Below are 23594 nucleotides of genomic sequence, written 5' to 3'. Positions count from 1 at the left end.
TAATCAATCATCTCTTCAAACTTCCATGTGTAATGGAAATTCATAATGTATATCGAGTATCTACAAGTCCAAAAGTGATAACATCAGTGAAAACAAAGTGTGCAGCCATCTTTTAAATGTTTAGAAGGGGGAAAAAAGTATTTTAAATCATCAAAGTATGTCTGTGCTTCACAGAAGTGTTATCATCACAATTGTGGCTACGATTGTGAAAGCGAATTAGTTAATTGATGCCTTCATATTATAATCTTCAAGATATCTTCGGCTCCATCAATCTATGTGCGCAACATGATATCAGCAAGTCAATTAAACTGAATCGTTCCCAAACCAGTGTATTTAAAGTCAAAATCCACTCTTCAAAATTTAATCTAGCATATACGGTGATTCGGCTCTGTCAATCTATGTGCGCAACCTGATATCAGCAAGTCAACTACACTGAATCGTTCCCAAACCAGTGTATTTAAAGTCAAAATCCACTCTTCAAAATTTAATCTAGCATATACGGTGATTTAATAAGTGCAACGCCGTAACTAAACTGCGATATGAAAATGTGAAAAAATAATTTGAATCATAGAATTGCTAAGAGTGCTTAAAAATGAAATCTAGAGCCAGCCTTCCAAAATTAATCCAGCGTTTGTTTAAAGTAAAATGACAAATGTTTTCTGAGTGCTAATGTTTCAAATCATTCCAGTGCTTTCAAGTTCATTTAGCTGCGTATCTTAACATGGCTCTTATGCGAATAAATTAGGTTATTCTTTCGCAGTTATAGAAATAAATTTACAATTGAAGTAGGTGCCAGAAATTTATCTTCACTTCTGCTTTTGCATAATTCAATCTACATTGGGAACTGATATTTTTTCTTAATAAATTGGACATTAAAAATGTAACACTATGATATGAAAAAATATAATTTAATGATATTAGAAATCTGAGTTCTAATAATTTAGTAAAATAAGTACAGAATTCTTAGATTTTTAATTATTTTTAAAGAAGGCTATTAAGATAAGTTTTTATATTTTTGAAACTTTGTTGAAAATTTTGAATACAAATTTTATAATTATTCTAAAAATAAAGTAGATGTATAAAATAAGTGAATCTAGCACAGATAAGTAATATGAAATTATGGTAAATGCATGTTAAAATTTATGGGTGATTGTGCATTAAGTATAGAGTATGTTGAGGGAATACTGGTTCCTAAACAGAGGCCTGCAATTACCTCTGTACAGTTGTTCCTTTTACCCTCTTCATGTAAGATAATGTTGGAGGCTCTCATTTTACGAGTGTGTGTAGTTTTTTTTTAAAAATTTTATTATACATTTTTTGTATTGTGGAATATATTAGTGCAGTTCTCAAAGGCCAGTTACCTTATGCAAGGAACGGAGGCCTTTTCAAGTAAATGCCCAGGAACCCTGGGCCACTAGTATAGAGAACACACTGGTTAGCTCAAGAGGACAGCCCTATTGATGGATATGTTTGTTTAGAAGCATTGCGAGGCCTTCCAGTTTGGTAAAATCAGGAATTGTAAATGAAAGATAATAACGGTAAAACCATAATTTCTGAAACTGTTACTCCTATTATATTTATGGTGTTAAAAATATAATTTATCAATTTGGAAATTAGTATCATAAATATTTATGTGCGTTATATTTAATTATAAGTAATGATTATGTAAAAGTTTACTTTGTGATATTCTCTGATAACAAGAACCTTCCCTGAAGAATTATGATTATGTGAACTCTCAAATAAAAAGACTTTTGGACTGAAATGCTGAAAAATTCAATAGGACTCTAAAAATTAAAATTTATTTTAAAAAATTTATATTTATAAATTATATTTTACAGGATCAAAATTTTATGATCTATGTTTGTTTTCATTTGCTAGTGCTTTAACGCTTTTTCTTTAAAAAGGCTTCTCTGTCGCTACGCCTTTTTCTTCTTGAAGTGGGGGAATGTGAAAGAAAAATAAAGAATATGTAAAAGACTAAATTAGCAGCATAAAATTAATTTCCCTTCTCTCTTCTAAAAATAGTAACCCATCTCTGCACTGCGTCATTTCAAGACTATTCTATGTCATATGATTCTTACGTAATTCTGGTGATGTAAATTGAACTAAAACTCAAGCAGCCAACAATAATTTTACAGCAATATTAACTATCCAATCAAAATGCTTTGGGAACCAAAACTAACTCAGTCTGAATAAGATTTCACCCTGAAAATAATGCACTTGCTTTCTACGCTTTGCCTTAGCTCTACTGTAGTCTGTCTAATACTTCTTTTTTGCTGCAAATCTAACAAAAATGTAAGTCTTTTGGAACATGCACATTTAATGTGCCGACTTGTGCTTAGCCGCAACATGTTGCTGAAAATAAAACTGAAGATTTAATCTGCCTTCGACTCCAATTTCCTGGTCATTGCTTCTGCTCCTGAATTTATTATATATATATATATATGTGTGTGTGTGTGTGTAAATTCAATTATTCTAACAAACTGATGTAATTCTAGTAATCATGCACTTTTACATTCCTTTCAGGATTAAATTGAATAAATAAATGCTTAGTAATACCAAATTTAAACAATGCCAACATATTTCTCTCTCTTACAAATGTAAGAACATGTAATTGACAATAAATATATACTATTACATCAAAGAAATCTGTAACTACTTGTGATAGTTTCATCCATTTTAATATATAATGGCATTCTGCAACATCTCACATTTGCAAATGATAATTCTGAAGCACTGAAAATGTGCACACAAAAATAATATAAATCATGTATCATCATGTCAGATGTAAATTAAGATACAGCCTAAATTTTGAGTTCTCCTAGTAACATAGTTCAATTTTAAACATATACATACAAAATTCCTAGGTCCTAAGTTTTAATGTACAATAATAATTATATCAATTTAAATGATTCTCTGAATGACAAAATACTTTTTTCTAAAGTAAAAACTTCTAAGTCTTTTTATGAAATCAGCCAAAATTACTTCTGAGAGGGTGATAAATCACAATTCCACATTATTGTGAAAAAATCCATTCAATTATATCAGACATGCCTTACAAAAATACAAATACCACAAATTTCAAAACATGCAAATTTTAGTACAGTACAAAGTCTGAGATCTGGACGTCCAATACCTGGAACGATCTAAAATCTGGATCTCAAAGCCACCACCAACTTTTTTTTTTTAGCACAACTTCAGCACTAAATAAAATAATTCATTATTGAAGAACCAATCATTTTAGCATAAATTTACGTGATCAATAATTTGACTCCATAGCTGCATATCTGCTTGGCATAAGTGAAACATAGAAATATTGCTGATTTTACACCTGCTAATATTTCATATCCCGGACGTTCCCAAACTGGCGAAACATTATTTATTACATTTTGCTTTCATCACCGTATGTTTAACCAACACATGACTCATGCAGCGGGCAGCTTTTTCTATTGGCATTACGCTTGGTGATGATTACAGATTTAAGTTAAATGCACTAAGAAATGTTGACGAGGGAAAATTTAACAAAAATTTCTTTTCATGTGCTAAAAATAGATATTAATAATGATATTCATAGGTGAAAAGATTACATTTAATGCTATTTTAGTTAAGAATAATTGATTGAAAACCCAGAACCAGTGCCAGAGCTCGCATGGCCGCACCAGGTGGCAGAATTTAGGGAATACAAAATTTTTTGAATTTAGAGAACCACCGAGCAACGAAATTAAAGGATGGCAAAATTTTTAGAATTTAGGTAAAACACTGGGACCCAAAATTTAGGGGTGGCAAAAATTTAGAACTCATGGAGAGGTCCCTGGTAGCAGAATTTAGGACCTGCAAAGCCTGCATCAGGTGATAAGATACCTAGCACCGTCACTTGATAAGCCTTAAGTATACATGGGAATTTATTTATCCAGGACTCAGCTATAAGCATTTGCCAGAAAGAGACATAAGTATAATAAATAATTAAAATAATACAATTCCAGATTAATTGTCCCAGTGCACGATAGAAGCAAAAAAAAAAAAAAAAAAAAATTAGCGGAACAACTTGTCTTCCAGCGCCAATCTCATGATACATAGCCAATAATTTATAGTGGACACTAGTAACCCTCTCGCTGCACATCCCACAATTTCCACGGGCAATATAAAAGTAGCAAAATTTGCTCAACCCGCGATTTCGCCATCTATTTAACTGTGCAACGTGCTCTTTCCCCATTCAAGGTTTCCTTTCGGCTTTCCTGTGATGTTTAATTGTTTATTTAGATGTGGGCTAACAGATGGTGTTAGTTGTCCACATTTCTGACAAATACACAAGAATACGTAAGGTAGCATTTCACGTGCGCTTTTCAGAGCTTAAAGATGTCTGGCAGGAAGTGTTTTGCAAGTGGTATATCCTATATTCCTGACGATATTTCCGACACTGATAGTAGTTCTGACTCTGATTTCAAGTATATTGAAAATAGTTGTAGCGAAACCGATGAGAATTTCTCGAATTCCTCTGCAGATAGTGATGAATCTGAAAATTCAGTTTCTACTGAAAACGTTCAACAGTGGTGCCAAATTGATATGCAAAATATTACATTATGCAAATATTTTCATTAGTATATATGTTTTACCTTTGTATTTTATAGAATAAATCATAATTCAACCAATATTAATTTTCAAACTTTTCCTTTTATATCATTCTTCTTCAATTTCAGTATTCTGACAACCTTTTTCTACGATCTAATTCTATATTGAAAGTGTTACAAAAAATTGTTGTATATTTTAACTCTAAAATATATGTAAATTTGAAATATGTAATAAAAAATATGCAATTTTTGAACCTATTTTGATAAAAAAAATATGCAGTGAGAGGCTAAAATGCTAGGCTAAAATTATACTTTACTGACTCCACAAATTTCAGTTAATATAGCAGACTGCGCTGCTCCTTAACTTTCTAATTTGATCCACCTTATTTATTTATTTATTTTGCAGGCTGTTATTTTTACAAAAATTTTTTTGAAAATTAAAGTTTGAACTTTTGAATATGTAGAAAAGAGTTTCTAATTCTTGAGCTGCAACAGGATCTACAAAGCGAAGGTATGTTTCGATGCACATTAAACAAAAAGTGGAATTGCTGAAAAAATAAAAATGGATAAAGATATATCAGTCTCAAAATTATGTGAGGAGTATGGCATTGGAAATTCAACTTTATCCGACATAAACGGAAAAAGGAACGTTTTGAATTTTTTGTGGATTCCGACATTTCATTCGCAGTGAATATCAGAAAAATTATTCGTTAAGCTAAAACAGACAATCGTGACCAAGTGATGATTGAACGGATCAGACAGGATCGCAGTGAGGGCTTGCTATTGACAGGTCAAATGCTAGTGGATTATCACGAAGTTGTTGCTTCGTTTATGGTAACCCGAGTAGATGAATGTTATAGAGACCTATTATGATGCGATTGGTTACGCGATTGCAGTGAATTTGATCGATGGGAAAATATATGTTGAATTGGAAAATATATGTTAGGAAGTATGTCGTGTATTGTGTACCGTGCATCGTAAAATGGCTGTCGGTGATAGAGTGGGTGTTTGGTGGTATAGAACAAGAGAGTGGAAGTTTTTTTTTTTTTTTTTTTTTTTTTAAATGTGCTTGAGAATAGAAGAAAGGAAACTTTGTTGGATGTAATTCAACGGAATTTTAAGTGTACTGTTTGTACAAACAAAATGCATATGGTCAAACATAATGATCATTCAGATGGCTTTTAATGGGTTAGTAACAAGAAAGGTTCAGATGCTCACCATATAAAGTGTTCTATTAGAAAGGGAACATGGTTTGAGGAAAGTTTTTGGATGCTGTTTAGGAATTTTGTATGCTGAAGACGCGGAAATTCCTAAATATGGTTAATGGATATTTCCTTGTATAGTGCTTAGATGGTATAAGATGAATTTCCTTTTTTATGTTATTTCATTGTTTGATTTATAATGTAGTTTATTGAAATTATATTTTTTGTTTGGCTCTAGTGTAGAATTGGGTGCTCCTTTGACTTTTTAAGTGAAAATAGATCGACGTGTACATGGACAAAGTCAAGAGTGTGCGCAATGCCCAATTTGTGCAATTCTCTGATATTTTTTTATGTGAAAATAGGTTGATGTATACATGGGCACCAAGTTTCTGCAATTTTTTTACTTGTTATTCTGGCTTTGTCAAGGAATTGCACAAAATCGGTGTCCATGTACCACCAGAAATTGCCAATTTCCACCAAGAGGCACCCATGAATATATTTTTACTTAGTTATGTTTTATTGCATTATATTTTGGACACCATTTTACTTCGGAGGGCATTCCACATAAACAGGAATGGCGCCAAAAAAATCATGAAGTGGGACCCTGAAATATATTTTTCCCTAATTACTTTTTAATAATCATAAAATAATTTGGCTCTTCACTCTATTTCAATATTTACATCCTAATAAATCCCATTTTAAAATACTTTTCTCAACTATGAATTATGCATTTGATATATTAAGCATTAAATGAATAATGATGCATTTTCCCCCCAACTATGACCAGTTCCCAACTGTTAGTAATATCAAAGCAAATTTTTATCTGCTTATTTGCCAGTTTGCAATCTTTCTGGATATACTATAGCTACATGAGATTTTATGCCCTCCTCTGTATGAAAAACCTGATTCATTTCCCTCCTCTTTTGAAAGCACTAAATCAGTAGGTATTCTATCCAAGGTGACTCATAAAGAAGCATATAGCTTTAATGTTCTATAAAGGAAAAACCATGTAAGATATTATATACAGTACAAAGTCCGTAATCCGGACTCACCGGCACTTCGGCGATTCCGAATTAGGGTTTTTTCCGGATCATCAAGTTAAATCTGGTAAGATGGCATGCAGAAATTATACAATAAAAAATATGAAACCATAATTTATGAAATAAAAGAGCAATTATGATCTAAAGGGTATCACATTTTACCCAAAAAAAACTTAATATTTGTTTACTTTCTTAAACATTTCTTTCAACGCGTGCAAGCATAAAAAGTTTGTGGCTTTGACGTCTGGATTATAGATCATTCCAGATAATGGACGTCCGGATTACGGACTTTGTACTGTATTACCTGTAACAAAATTGTTCTATGTATGAACCCTTAGCCACATGACTCGCATCAAGCCGGTAATCCATTTCTGTCCAAACACGTGTTACGGTATCTGAATCAAGTCCATCGATAATGACTGCAATACGTTGTTTCAGCTCCGCTAGATCAACAGAAAGGGGAGAGACGAATACCTTATACTTTAGGTACTCCCAAAGAAAGAAATTAAAAGGTGTTAAGTCAAGACTTCTGGGTGGCCACTGGGTAAGGGGCATATTGTAGTCCGCAGCTTGTCCAATCCACTGGTGAGAGAGATGTTCATAGAGGTAACCTCACACGCAGGCCAACCAGTGAAACTGGCCATCCAACTGGAAAATAAAGTTGTCAATGTCGTCCTGCAACTCTGGCATCAACCAAAAAGTTAACATAACCAAAAAACAGAAAACATTTACTTTAGGGGAATTTTGCACGTGTTGTACTGCGAATTAGGGATTCTCTGTTCCCCAAAAGAGCACATTATGCTTGTTTACCTTCCCAGTGACATGTTGCTTCATCGATGAAAACTAAGTGATCGGCAAAATCGTCATTTCCAAAATGGAACTACATAGCAGCACAAAATTCAAACTGCTTTTGTTTGTCAAAGTCACTCAGATTTTGTAATACCTGTACTTTGTATGGAATCATTTTCAGCTTCTTTCTCAAAAGGGGGCTGAGAAATCTGCACTTCACAACTCATCCTTCACATTGATTTTCCTGGGCTTCGTTGAATGGCGGTGCAAATGCCATCAATGACTTCTTGCAATACAGTCGGTCATCCAGGACTTTTGCCCAAACAGTGCATAGTTTTAAATTTTTCATGCCATTTATGGATAGATTTTCTAGTTGGAGGTTCTTTTCTGAATCGTGATCGAAAATGCCATTACACAGGAGTTGCAGATTACGTTTTGCTAAATTCAAAAGCATAAAAAAAGCTTTCTCCACTGCAGATGCTGCCATTTCAATTGACTAGCCATGTGACATGCTTGCTATTGCCTACATCACTTCCGTCAGGCGAGACAACAACTTTGATAGAACATCTACCTTATGGTTCACTGAGGTGGTGCACGTCTTTAACTGTTACTGTTTTAAAGCATCTGGAAAGTATATACTTCTTTATCAATCACCCTGTATTTCAAAAGAACATGTATTCTGCAACAATAAGTTACAATAAAACGGAATCTCAAAAATACAAATCACTAAAAGCATTATCTTATGTTTCCTCTCAAGTCAACACCATTACTTTCTTTGGGAATTAGCCAACCTATCATCATTCTTACTGTCAGAGAAATAACTAATGCAAAAAGCCATCCATTTCTTCTAGAGATAATATTCCTAAAAATATATTACTCTAATACAAAATGGCCTAAATATATGACTTTTTTAAAAGTTTTAAAATATATTTTGGTACTATTCGGTTTCGAGGGCCGTAAAAAAAAAAACTATTGTTGATGCCAAAGTTGCCAAAAATAATTGCAGCAACCCTAATAATTGCAGCAAGAAAGGAAGTATAATTGTAAATAACTATTTAAGATTGATTTTTTTTTTAATTTTTGAAAGGTTAATTTCATATAATACTTTTTTATTATAATTTATATGAAAAAGGCTAAACATGACTGAATGGAAGCATAAGAGAAAATAACTATTTCAGATCATTATTATAATTTATATAAAAATTGCTAAACATACTTGAATGGATGCCTGCATCGCTATTTTGCTACCGACTTATCCCTAAAGCATAATTTCATCTCGTTGGTTGTTCAAACATAATTTTCTATAACGAATGATGCCTTTTCTTTGAAAATATTCTCGGTAAAGTGCAGAATCGCTCACTTATTTGTTTGCCGCTTTTTACAAGGGTAAAAACAATTGGATTTTTGTCAATTTTCTTTTACTTTTTAAGTGAAAATAGGTCGATGTGTACATAGATAAAGTCAAGCGTGTGCGCAGTGCCATTTTTGTGCAATTCCAGGATTTTTTTTAAGTGAAAATTGATCGATGTGCGCATGGATACCGAGTATGTGCAATTCTTAAATGCGTCAACCAGTGGGTGATTCTGCACTTTACCCAAAATTCTATTGCCGAGTTTTCATCATGGGCAATTCCCAAATTTTTAAATCCGTAGGATATCAAAAAAGGATTTAAAACTTAAACTAGTATTTCAATGGAGTCTTTAGAATAATAAAGAAATATAGAACTATATAAACTTATGCAATCTAAAATCAGCGCGTACGCTAAATTTGGCGCGCTGTTTAAATGGGCGCGTTTGCGCATACATTTTCGCTGCAATTTTTTTACGGCCCTCGAAAAAGAATAGTACCTATATTTTTAATAACATTATGCAAAAACATAACTTATTACATGCAAAAAAAATTTTAAGGTATTAAAAATTTTCTTTAAAAACTCAAATCTTTTTTATTAGGTAAAGCGAAAGCAATTCCGCAGAGAACCCGGTAAAAGTAAATATTGTCAACTTTGCCAATAATGGTTTAAACCTATTATCCTATTCACTTGTTCGAAAGTTGCGACCATTCCTCTTGCGTTCATTTTGTTGAATTATCACCGTCGTTGTTCGCATTTAGAGATTTATATTATTCTTCTCTTATTTATTATTATTTTTTCTGATTTTCCACATTATTTTATCTGAATTTTTTAACAACGAATAGATAGAAATATTTTCGTATAATTAAAGAAGTTTTTGTCGATAGATGTCGGTTCTCAGCTCGTCAGTTCAAGATCAAAGGAAAAAAATATGGCGGGAGGGGTGAATGCTAATTTGTAACTTGGCTGTTCACGTTGTGTTCTTAATTATTAACAGCTGTAAGCACGCAGAACCATGAGGTTTCCAACCCCTAAAATAATTTGTTGGCTAATCTTTGGAATATGGTAACACGTAGTTTGGCGACATTTTGGAGGCGATAAAGGTTACTACCTAGGACTTTGGGAATAATGTGAGAAGTACTCAGTTCCGATTACACATTATTTTGTGTGAGGGAAATGAGAGATCATGAGATATGTCATGTGACATTAATGGACGAATTACAATTCTTTAATCGGAAAAGGGAGTAAATTTGGAAAAATATCTGCAGTACTATAGTATTTTGTATTAAGCTTCATTGTGTGTTGTGTGAAAGAGTGTTGATTAATTTTTGGATCGCATGGTGCTATCTAAATAATCTGAATTCTAAATTTTTAATGCGTTTATCTGATAATTCAAAAGAATTGGTTGAATGGTGTATGAGTGTAGGGTTAATTACAGATAAGTATGAATGTCCAACATGTGGGAATGAAATGAGATTGTGTGAAAGGAAGGATATTACAGATAAGTTTGAATGGAGGTGCAAGAAATCTGGTGAAAATGGACATTGCACTCAAGATTTTGTAGAAGATTAGGCAAGTTAGTATTTTTAATCATTTGAGGATATTATTTTTATGCATTGTTCTAAATGTAAGGAGTAAATAAATTAATATGGTATTATTGGAAAATTGTTATTAGCAATGATTTAGTTTAAAGTAATTAGGATTGTAAGCTAATTTTTATTAATTTAATGTATGTGCTTATTTATATTTTAAGTAGTGTTTTTTAATTTAATTATATTTTAATTTAATGATCGTGATTTTGTGAGTTATATGTTTGTAGTATTTTGGAATACGTTTGAGTAGAAGTAAATGTGCACAGAAAGAATTTAAATATTTGACACTAAGTATTTGGAACCATTTTTAATGTTTGCGTTATAAATTGGCAGGTGAGGTTTATAATAGATAATTTAGAGGGAAAAGTTTTTGGATTATTTTATTTATTTTATACGTGCAAATGTTCATCCTTGGAAAGGGTATATACTTTTTCGCAATCAGGTAATTTCATATATGTCCTTTTTACCGAATTTAAAGATTCACAAAATTTTCATGCATTTTCATGAAATTTTTCTAATTTATGAGAAAAAAGCAGTGTACATGGATATAGTGAAGAGTGTGCGTAATGCCCTTTTCGTGCAATTCTGAAATTTTTTTTTAAGTAAAAATAAGTCGACGTGTACATGGTTTAATTATATTTTAATTAAATGATAGTTATTCTGTGAATTATATGTTTGTAGCAATTTGGTATACGTTTCAGTGGAAGTAAACGTGCATGGAAATAATTTAAATATTTGACACTAAGCATTTGCAACAATTTTTAATGTTTGCATTATAAATTCGTTGGTGATATTTATAATAGATAATTTAGAGGTAAAAGTTTTTGGATATTTTATTTATTTTATACGTGAAAATGTTAATCCTTGGAAAGGGTATGTACTTTTTCGCGATCAGGGAATTTCATATATGTCCTTTTTGCCGAATTTAAAGATTTACAAAATTTTTATGCATTTTCGTGAATTTTTTCTAATTTATGAGAAAATAGCAGTGTAGATGGATAAAGTCAAGGGTGTGCGCAATGCCATTTTTGTGCAATTCTGGGATGTTTTTTTAAGTAAAAATAAGTCGACGTGTAAATGGTTACTATGTATGTGCGAATCTGAAAAACGCGGCAAGGAGTTTGCGATTTTGCACTTTTTCCCAATTTTGCAGTTAATATTTGTCATGATTAAGCAGTTTTGTTCCATGAAATTTCTAGCATAAGTGTAATTCGGCTAGCAGATTGTTGGAAAAAGTGTTTAGTAAATAAAAAGAAAAGAAACATGTCGTTACTTCGTGAAGACAAAATGGCGGTGAAAAAAAAAAATAGAGGGTTGATGTAGCAGAGTTGGTCGCCAAATTTTCGCCAAGTTACCATAATCCAAAGATTAAACAATTTGTTTTAGTAGGCCACAAAAATCTGCATGTGCATTTTAAATAATTAAGTAATGCTTTTATTTTTATTATTGGTTACTGTCATCTAAAATTATGAGAATAAATCAATTTTTACAGCATAAAATTTTAACAAGATACTATATTGTTAATGCTTTGCTAACAATAACCTTTCAGAGGATGGCAGGTGTGACAAAAATAGCTGATTAAATTGAAATAAAAAATATTATTGATTATCTAAGATGACAGAATACTTTGATGCATCCCCATGGTCATCAAAATTAGCAAACCACTGCTAGTGTAAGGAATACAGTTCAAATGACTCTTGAAAAATAATAAAATGTATAAAGTTCTAGTTTTATTAACAATGCTACTGAAGAAAATTTGATTACTGTTGAAGGTTATTTGTATTGTGAAATATATTATGAAAAAGACACGTATTTGTTTCAACGTAAAACGCTTTAAGCTGTATGCAAATAACTTGAAGGAAAAAAAAAAAAAACGACTGAAAACTGTTTATGTAAAATGGATGTACTAAAGGTCATGCATTTCATTAATTTATTACATGGGCATGGCTCTGATCGAAATACATCAATCAACAAGCAAAGTGCTTAAAAATGAAAGACACTTGTAATAGAAATATTAGAGAAAATACATATAAGTATAATGTAAACGTAATTATAAGAATACTAATTTTTATTTTTTAAATGAATTTTTACTTCCCATTATGTTTAATATATTGTTTTCTGTGCTAACTTGAATTTAATACAAATTTATTTTCGTATATCACGTTTAACCGGTTAGTTTTACATCTACATGCTTATTATCTGTGAATTTTTACTACCATATGCTTAATATAGTGTTTTGTCTGCTAACTTGAATTTACATACACTAAAAATCTCATTTATAAAATATCACGTTTACGGCCCGGCTCGAGCTTGGCGAGTAAAAATGCAACAGCGCCAAAGGGTTCTTTCCCGAAGCGCCAACGGGTTCTCTGCAGATGAAAACCCGGTAAAGCTAACTTTATGAAAATTCAAATAGTCATTGCCAGTAAACTGAAATACTAACTTACAATTTAAAAAAGTTATAAATAACAGAACAATAATACAGTCCATTATGAATAAAGTCTACACAAGAATTACTGATACATTTTTTCAGTATTATGAACTAAAATTTACAGAATTGCTAAAGCATTTAATCTTTAAAATATGTTGCTGTTTAAATTGTTAATTCTTATAATAATTAAAATTATTCATTTTCGTGCATTCCAAAATACTACTGTTTTTAAATAGTAGTTCAGAAGTCTAATATTTCATGTCAAAAGTGAGGCAACTAGTACAGCTCATGGGTTTAACAGGAAGCATAGGCATTTGCAAGTGTGATGTCAAAAATCACAGATTTTTCTTATGACATAACCTTAATTAAGCCAAGGTCCACATAATAAAGGACCAAAACTAGACGAAATGATATGCAATGCAATGCTCTATAAATTTTGTTAACACAGATGGTAGTAACTTCAGTTAATTAATGATGCATGTTTTCTCTTTAGCACTCGCATATTTCAAAAGATATTAAAATTACTCGAATTTAATTTCCAAATTGATTGATAATATTTTAGGAAAATTGAGTCAGAAGTCACCCAGAAAATTTACACTAACCTACAGTTTTAGCTGTCCACTTACATTAAGTACTGTAATAAAAGGAATTAACTACACCATGCCTTAAATCATATTTTCTTATGTACAAGCAATTTGAAATATTTTCATACCATCCAAAAATATTGAAATAGCTATTAAAAAAACTTATCCATCATCTTATCTTGGTTTAAAATTTTCAAGCAATTTAGTAGAATTTAAGTGCATCTGTATGCAATTTCTAGTACAAATATATATTTTTATTCCGAGTATAATAGAGATATATTTCAGTAGAGATTCATTTTAATAATAATTAAATGATAAATATCTAACACTATAAAACATACAGAAATATCACTATCACTTTTCACCAGATCTTGCAGTTTCCCAGTGGTAAAATTCTTATGCCCTGTTTGACCATACATTGATCGAATGCGGCTTTGAGATAAGACTCGCTTAAAAAGGCGTTGATTTTCTAGCTCATTTCTTTTCAGCTCTTCTCCAGCAGCTTTTTTTCTGATATTACTGCTATGCACTCCAGCTTGTTCAGATCCTTTTTCGGTTTCCATTTCCAATTTCTCTATGGCTTTGATCAATATATTCATTTCTGGAGGACAGCAATTACTTTTTGCTCCAGTAAGTTCAACACGAGACGAATTCTCGGAACTCTTGTCATCAATTTTGTGTTCTGCATGTCTACTTTGAGGAAGTGGACTATCGCAATACGGAGAATTTAACGGTGTTACATCAGTAATAGATTCAGACTCGGATAAGGCGAGAGAATCTTCACTGTCAGTTGACGTCAAATCTGAATCAGATATGGAAGCGCTTGATGATAAAGAATCACTGTTATTTCTGATGTCATCACAAGTAAGGATATTTTGTTCACATGATTGAAATTCTTCACCGAGTGCAGTAAGCTGATCACCGACAGCATCATTCTCTTTGTCATAAACGTTTTTTACCAAAATGTCTTCTTCATGGCCTCCAAATGCCATAGCGTTAAAAAATTGCATAGTTCTGATTGAACAAAAGAAAGGGGTACATGAAGAGAAATGTAAATTCCCCTTTAATCACCAATTATAATTTTGATAGCACCGTTTTCAAAAGGCATTATAAGTCTACCATCTAAAATATACACATTTAAAGAGAAAGACCAGTCTGAGCTAAGTTTAGCTGTTTGTAAATACGAATCGATTTGTTGGCAACTACTCCAGTAAAAAGAAAAGGAAAAAAAAAAAAAAAGATTAAAGAAGAAAACAGTTATTGATTCAAGCGTTTTGGCAACAGAGAAAAACCAAACGAAAACCACAGAACTACCATTTTTATTTTGAACTTAACTCGATTTTGGAGAACTTTTGTATCGGCTGTAATTAAACATTGTTGTTTAAATAATTATCCTTTTAAAATGAAGATGTAAGTAATAGTATGTCAAATAAAACTAAGAAAAGCTAAGTCATGTCTATGATTATTTCTACGTGACAATCCCGGACCTAGAGAGGGGGCAAGCCGGGGTCTGTGCCGCGAGCAGCAGCTTCTGCGGGTTGCAAATTCAAGCTTAGCGTTGGATCATATTTGGAATGTTGTCTAATTTTTATACAACATTAGTAGTTTTAAAACAAGTTTTCACACATACTGAAATTAACTTCACACATACTGAAATTAATGAGAAAGAAAAAAAAAATTAATGAGTTGGTTTCGCTTACTAAAGTTTCTCTGAGTCAAACCCACTTTGTTTTCCAAAATGCATATTTTCGTCAAGTTGAAGGATTGGCTATGGGTAATCCTCTCAGTCCGGTACTTGCTGACATTTATATGCACTATTTTGAGATGAAATTATTTGATAAACTATCTTTTCGTCTTTGGATTCGGTATATTGACGACACTTTCGCACTTTTTGACGGTTATAAAGAGGATTTATCCGAGATTCTATCTATTATGAATTCAATTGATCCAGCCATCCAATTCACTCTTGAAATTGAATCCAACTATTCCCTCCCCTTCCTTGATATTCTTATAATCCTCAATGAAACTAATTTTAGCATTAACTAATTTAGTATGGTAAACCCTTTGCAGTTTGTTTACCACCCCATGCCAAGTCATGCCACCCTGTTAAGCAAAAAATGGCTTCTTTTTACTATTATGTATACCGCGCGCTTATAGTTTGTTCCTCTGAATCTTTGCTTACCAATGAACTTAATTATTTGAGAGCAGTTGCGATTGACCGTGGATTTTCTCCCGTAATTATTGATAAAGCGGTTAAAAAATTTTCAGATTCCCATCAAAGAAGACATTCCACTGTTAGAAATAATATTAATGACCTTGTCGTGCTTCCATTTTATCCTTCTGTTAGCTATAAAATTGCACGGATTCTCCAAAAATTCAATTTTCAAGTCGGTTTCTCCCCTATTAATAAAATTCATCCTTCGATTCTAAAAGATTGCGTTTCTGTCTTGAATTCTTGGGGAAGTTATAGTATATCGTGTCAGTGTGGTTTAAGATATATTGGCCAAACAAAAAGAGCGTTGAAGTTTCGTATCAAGAAACATGAATCTTATGTCAGAAAAGGCGAAATTAACAAGTCTTCAATAGCGTATCATAGTTGGACATTTAACCATAATTTTGAATTATCCAAAATGCTTCTTCCATAGGTGAATAGGATTTTCTTGAGGCTTTTCACATTCACAAAGATTTAGCAGGTTTAGTTAATGATTTGAAGTCCAATCCAGTCCTTCCTAATGCCTTTAAAATTCTACTATCTTAATTCAGTTATTTTTGCCGATAGATGGCGTTACCTCCTCGCGTTTGGTACTACCAGAGGGTATAAAAATCCGTTCAGTGGTTGCTTTCCATTATTTGAAGTTCAGATTTTGAGCGTGAAGGTGCATTTGCCCCTCGCTCCCTATTTTAACTTCGCTAATTTTTCTTGTCCAGTTATAACCACGTGTAGCGTTGATAAGGACCACGTGTTTCTGAGACTCCTTCTCCTTTATTTTCTTCTTTCTAGGTATTTCTTTTTCCTGATGAGGAGAGACCTTTAGCTGCCCTCGAAATCGATTGAGTGTTTCATTATACCTACGTTAAATACAAGGTTGTTTTTACGATTTTGATTCCTATGGAATATTAGACAGAAGAGTCTAAAACAGTTGCCGAAGAATTACACCTGTCAAATAAACGAATTTTAAAGCGCAAAAAGCAATTTGATGAATTGTGCGAAGACGAATCACGAACTCTTTACCCTGTTCAGCTATTTCTAATTCAATAAAAATTGTATTTAATCGAATCTTAACAAAAATTAAAACGAGAATAAACAGCGCTACTACCCTAAATTCAAATTTAGCATTTATCAATGGTCGTGAAATATTGAATATGTCAATTGAAGAACTGAAAAAGAATGGGGCAGATCTTTCACGAAAATATGAGCGAGATCTAAACTTATTTGAGTTCTTCCAGAAACTTGCTGTTTTTAAAGAACAAGCTTTAATGTTATTCGGCGACATAAAAAAGGCTAGCGCTTTCTATCTCTTACAACAGATCTACACCTATAATTTGCAGGATGCCTTTTACAATAATTGTATTGAGTTGTGGATTAACTCTACGCTTCCCACTACAGTCGGTCACAAAAGTATTCGAACACCGGTACCCTATCAGAAAATGACAAGATGGCGTTTTTTTTTCCTCTTTCTCTCTGTGTGTCGTGTTATTCCATCCTAGGTTTTCTTCTCCCCCCCCCATCTTGGAAAAAACTGGAAAAAATTGGTCACGATCTCTTTTTGAATGGGGAGATGCCATTTTGAGAAAAAGCTGACGACCCTATCTTCGAGAATGAACATGACCGCTCTACACACCCTTTCACTCTCTCTCTCTCTTTGAATTGGGAAGCCATTTTGGGAAAAAGCAGACGACCCTATCTTGGAGAATGGAAATGAACGCCTTTCCCTCTCTCTTTGAAATAGGAAGCCATTTTGGGACCCTCTATTCTTGGGGAGGGAGAAAACTGAAGTCTGCACTTCGCTGTCTCTGAATGCAGAAAGCCATTTTGGGAAAAGCGGACCCTCTTCTTCTGATCTTGAACTGGAAATGAACGCTCTACACGATCTCTCTTTGAATTCAGAAGGTATTTTGGGACCTTCTAATGTTGAAAAACTGAAATGAACGCTCTACGCCTTTTCTCTCTCTCTCTCTCTTTGAGATGAGTAGCCATTTTGGAGGATTCTCCACCACCATCCTAACCTTGGAAAACTGAAATGAATGCTCTACACCTTCTCTCTCTCTCTCTTTCTCTGAAATGGGTAGCCATTTGAAAACTCCCTAACTTTGGAAAAAAACAGAAATGAACGCTCTACACCATCTCTCTTTGAAAATGGGGGTGTCATTTTGAGACCTCCCTCCCCTAAACTTGGAAAAAAAACTGAAATGAACGCTCTACACTTTCTCTCTTTGGACATGGGTAGCCCTTTGGGACCCTCTCCTCTTGGTAGAAAAAAAAAACTGAAGTGAAGGCTCTACACAATCTCTCTTGGAATGGGATCCATATTTCGGGAAACGTGGATCACCTCATGCTGGAAAACTGAAGTGAACCACCAAGATTGGACTCTATATAATATTTTTTTAAATTGACATCATGACCCTCCTCCAATTTGTTATTAAAAAAGTTTTTTTTGTTTTGGTTTTTATCCCATTTCCGATGTGATTTCAGAAATGCAATTCCATAACAGTTCAATTTCATTCGAGGTTAACTGATCTAAACAGTCTTTGACCCACCCATCCGTATGATTATTTTCTTCTCCTTCCTGTTCCATCAAATTTTCTAAGTCCATATAATCATTCCATACGGGAAGGGCTCGATCCTCACAAGGTTGTCTTGAAACACTTGGAGTCTCTTTGGGATAAGTGGAGGGATCTAGGAAGTCTGGACCCGGCTGCGATTCTACCTCCATGATTTCTGGACCCGTTGGAACTTGTGAACCCGGCTGAAATTCTACCTCCATAATTTCTGGACCCGTTGGAACTTGTGAACCCGGCTGTGATTCTGCCTCCATGATTTCTGGACCCGTTGGAAATTGTGAACCCGGCTGTGAATCTGCCTCCATGATTTCTGGACCTGTTGGAACTTGTGGACCGGGCTGTGATTCTGCCTCCATGATTTCTGGACCCGTTGGAACTTGTAGACCCGGCTGACATTCTACCTCTACGATGTCGGGACTCGTTGTAACTTGTGGACCCGTCTGACATTCTACCTCTACGATGTCGGGACAGGTTAGAGAAGAAGAAGAGGATACTGGAAGAGGTTCTGTCTGTGAGGAGTCCGAAAGAGGCTGCCTGTTTGAACAAGTCGGGGAAGAAGAAGAAGCTTCTGGGTTCTGAAGCGGATCTTGCACGCCAGGTAGGTTCCGGTAAGTCGACCGTTTTTTAAGAGGTAATTTTTTTTCTTCCTCCTCATCTTCAATTGTGATGACTTCAATTTCATTCCGTTGCCGGGTCGATTTTGTTTCGGGACATGACGGTTTGGTCCAGCTCCTCTTATCATTTAAGGAAGGGATGGGTAAAGGTGGCGGAGGGTTCTCTTCTTCTTCTTGAAACACCATCGGCGATTGGAAAGAAATCTCCTTTTTCAATTGTTTCCAAAGCGAGTACGAGCACCGATCGACGAGAAAGAGACTCTTCTGGGTCGTGACGATGAGATATTGCGTTTTCGGGGGAACGACATAGTTTTGAAAAGTTCTTAGAATATATTTCTTATATTTCATCCTGTCGCTGACTTTAAAACTTCTTTCCTTCAGATTGGGGGACGATGATTCGTAATAGGCGAGAGGAGCGGCTGTGGTTTGAACAATATGAACTTCGTCCTCAGCCGTCGTTCTCACTCTAAACGTAAAATATCGTTTCGTGAGAAAAATATTCTTCCACCGAAAACTCGTGCGCGGATCCGTATATCGCCGGTCTGTTTGAATGGGCCGTCTCAAAGCTCGATCCATCCGATTCCAAGAGAAGGGAGATTCCTCTTTCGTTTGTTGCGATTCGAATAAATTTCTGTATATATTCTGAACGAGCAGGTTGGAGGATTCGACATCTTAGTTGAAAGAAACGATCGCTTGATTAGGTGGTAAATGCGGAATAAATGTCGCACAATGACACGCCAAAACAATTTTCAAGTTGGAGATTTGCTTTAGCGTCTTCAAATCCTCCCCGTTCGAAATCCGTTGAGTTGGAAAAACGTCTAACAGCGACATGGCTCCCAATGGAAAAGAAATGATCTCGCCCAGTACTCTCGTCTTTTTATATATATATAGACACACACAGACACACATAGAGGCTCTATGACGTTCGTTTTATTTGTTTTTTTTTGTTTCTCTCTCTCTCTTCTTTCCAAGAAATCTTATCTCCATGACCTCTTTTTCTTTTCTTAAAAGATGAATGTGCGTGGGAATGAGGAAGTGAAAGTAATAATTTAATAAACAAAAAATTATCCAACCATGACCTTCTTTTTTTTTCAAAGTCACCCTTTCCAATCCAAGGACGTCCAGAGATAGAGGAAGCAGGGGGAGAGGAGGAGGGAAGGGAAGGTCACACTCTCTTTCTCTTTATAAATAAAAGGGGAGAGCCCCAAAGTCGTATTTTTGTCCAAGTGGATCATGAGGAGGCATCCCCAGCTCACTACGTGTATTCCTTTCAAATATAAATATGTTGATCTTTCCTTTTATATCATCCAAGGAGTCGTTTACTTGAAAGCCTCCGATTTTTCAAAATGTGCGGGTATCATACCGTCAAAAGATGCGGGACGAATTTTTGTCCGACGAAAACGTGTTGATGGCTCGTGACATTCCACCTTTGGATGCACAAATTTTGTTAATGAAACGAGCCAAATATTTTTACACGTCCCACTTTCTAACCGTCTCGCAAATGAATAGGATTATGGATCGTCTTGAGAAGACAAAAGGGATTCTCGTTCATTTTAGTGAATGGTTGCACAAATGTCTGCACGAACCTCTCTCGATCGAGAAGACTGGGAAGAATACCTATTTTATTCTTCTCGAGGACTCTCCTCCTTCGTCTCATCTTAAGGAGGCTACGACTTTTGAAGAAATCCTCGAGCAAGAAAAAATAGAATGGTGGAACAACTACCCCATCCCTCTCCCCGAGCATCAAGAGGAGCCTGTTCAGAAGAAAAAGAAAAAACCTTTCCAAAAGCCTATCCTCATCCTCCTCGATAATGATGGGGATGAGGAGAAGCCTGTTCAGATTCCTCTCCGTTTGTCAAAACCCGTCGAGGATGAAAAACCTCTCCCTTTCTCAAGACCCCTTGAGGAAGAGAGACCCCTCGAGAAGGAGAGATCTCTCCCAATGTCAAACCTCCTCGAAGATGAAAAACCTCTCCCTTTCTCAAGACCCCTCGAGAAGGAGGGACCTCTTCCTTTATCAAACCTCCTCGAAGATGAAAAACCTCTCCATTTATCAAGACCCCTCGAAAATGAGGGACCTCTCGATTTGTCAAAACCCCTCGAGGATAAGGGAACCAAAACTTCTCTCTCTTTCTCAAGATTCCTCGAAGAGCAGAGATCTCTCCCTTTCGAAGAGAAGGGACCTCTCAATTTGTCAAGACCCCTCGAGACTAAGGGAACCGAAAATCCTCTCCCTTTCTCAAGACTTCTCGAGGAGGAGGAGGAGGAGAGACCGCTCCATGTCTCAAGACAGGATCCCCCTCTATCTCTTGAGGATCCGAGGTAAATGATTCCTATTGAAAAACCATCTATCGACGATCCTCAGAAAAGGTCTTCGGAGGAGACTAGACTTCCATGTAGAAAACGAATCTGCCTCAATCATAATAATAATAATAATAATAATAATATACCCCCCTCTCAGCAACAGAATCCTAAAACATTTGCAGATAAATGCATTCAAACCAATCCCTTTATAGTAACCCTTTTGATTGGAGAACCCGTGCATTAGCCTCAAAAAAAAATGAGATTCTAGGCTGTTTCTAGGACCAGAATGTTAAGCCAATAGATAAGTCTAGCTCAGAATTTTTCTTTTTCAAAGAAAATAAATAAATAAATAAATAAATAACCCAAAGACTATTCGTAAATATAAATGGTGAAGTCTTGAGTCGGCTGGAAAATAATTTTCAGAGCTAAGAAAAATTCTCCAACTCAGGAAAAAAAAAAAACCTTTTTGTTAATTTTTATCATGTCTTAGACATGATAAAAATTAACGACCTCCTTCCCTTTTCGTCTGGGAATGTTGTCTCACTCTTTTGAAAAACAAATCGTGATTCATTCATGGAATGATTGCCATTAGAGAAAGGATGAGTCATGGTCTATTTTTAGAAAGGGTGAGATATCCTTCCCAGACAAAAAGGGAGGGTCATTAATTTTTATCATGTCTAAAGACAGGATAAAAATTAACCAAAAGTTTTTTTTTTTTTTTTCATTAGAGAATTTTATTTCAGCTCTGAGAAATTTTTTTTCTCCCAGCCGATTCGAGACTTTACCATTTTTTTAGGAATGATTTCTCCCTGATCCATTATTTCAAAATTTCAAGTTTCGCCTCAGAACCATCTGTGCTGTTGAAGAAGTAACGTGATATATGTATTTTTTTAATCAGTTCTGTCAAGATTGAATTGTGCAGGATCGACCTTGCGAATTTATTCTCTGTGTCTTTAAATAATAATGATACCGAACCGCTTTTTGTAGAGCGCAATGGAAAAAACCTTTTGTATGGTTAGGACAATTCATGTGTTCGATCCCATTGTATTTGAGATTCTCTTGCGTCGATCCCGAAATGCAATAAATGGATCTTTGCAACCATTTCTCTAAAAACCGCCGTTTCATTTCTCCTCGCACCCAAATCATGGAAAAGGGTTCCGTCAACATCGTTAACACCCATGGAAAATAACTGTACGGAATTTCTCCTTCGTACCACGACAAGCCGTGATAATAATCACTCGCCCACACAGCGGTTCGTTTTTCTTTTTCTGTGAGCATTTGCCATGGAAACTGGGGTTTAAAAACAAATACCCCTCGAGAAGTACCGTCCAATGTGACGTAAGCCAATTCTTTCACAATAAAGGCTTCTTGAGAATCGTAGAAACCTTCAAAGTCGAGCACGAGTTCCATGTTTTTTATTTCTTTTTCTTTCCAAGGTGATCTTTATTATTATTATGATGGATGTGTATTGAGATGCGCACGATATTATTCAAAAACAAATATATATACGAATGTGACCTTTCCCAGAATTCATACGACCTGTCACGTGCAACCTTCTCTCTATATAAAAGAGGAGATGGTGAGAGAACGCTATCCATTTTTTCCTTCAGGACACACACAGGGAGAGAGAGAGAATTTTTTTTTCTCAATTGAAGAAGATGGACATTTTGAGTGCCAAACCTCTCAAAGATTCCTACATTGTTCTGGACATGGAATACTTTCACTGTTATGATCCAAAGACGGGAGATATATGTTTCATCTTGAAAGAACTGGGCTACATCACTTGCGATTTAACCTTATGCGGATCCATGATTTTCTCCCTCCTGTCCATTACGATGACTTATCGTCCCGCAATCAAGCTGTGGTCAACCAGACTACAAATAACCGACATGGCCTGCAATGGACCGAGGGTCGTCTTTGCTACGATCATCTTCCTACGATCCTGAAAATGCTGACCGAAAATGTGGAGGCGATCTACGTCAATGGATACGATAAAGCCGAATTTTTCAGCAAGCTCTGCCAGCGATCGGTTTACGAGTTTTACATCCCACGGAAAACCGAGTGGCGGAACAAGTCGAAATGCACGCGACACCAATATTTCCAAAAGATGATTCATTGTGCCGAGAACAAGGTGAGAAATTTTCGATACCATTTGATGGAGGGTAGTTACGTTTTTCGGAAATTACATTGTTACCCCTCCGAAAGCAAAGCTGTCGAAGACGAAGAGGAGGCGGAAGAATCTCCCCAGGAGAACTCGTGCGACGATGAGGAGGAGGAGGAGGAGGATGAACTTTCTAATAATAATAAATGTCTAAGTTGGGATGCTTTAGAGACTCAAGA

The 23594-nt window shown here is 34.8% G+C and overlaps 1 protein-coding gene across 1 annotated transcript in view; it reads right to left on the bottom strand.

The window, feature by feature from the left end:
• Positions 1-14745, bottom strand: part of LOC118202999 (uncharacterized) — a 54393-nt gene extending 39648 nt beyond the window's left edge. The window contains exon 1 of the mRNA XM_035375242.2: positions 13896-14745. Coding sequence (XP_035231133.1) covers positions 13896-14564 — 669 coding nt within the window. The 5' untranslated portion in view covers positions 14565-14745. The remainder of the gene's footprint in view (positions 1-13895) is intronic.
• Between the last annotated feature and the right edge of the window lie 8849 nt (positions 14746-23594).

Source organism: Stegodyphus dumicola, chromosome X2 (genome assembly GCF_044657685.1).
Source record: "Stegodyphus dumicola isolate Sdum_Otavi_A_Nest chromosome X2, ASM4465768v1".
Lineage (NCBI taxonomy): Eukaryota > Metazoa > Arthropoda > Arachnida > Araneae > Eresidae > Stegodyphus > Stegodyphus dumicola.
Note: the sequence above shows the minus strand (reverse complement) of the source record. Positions and strands in the feature narration are given on the sequence as shown.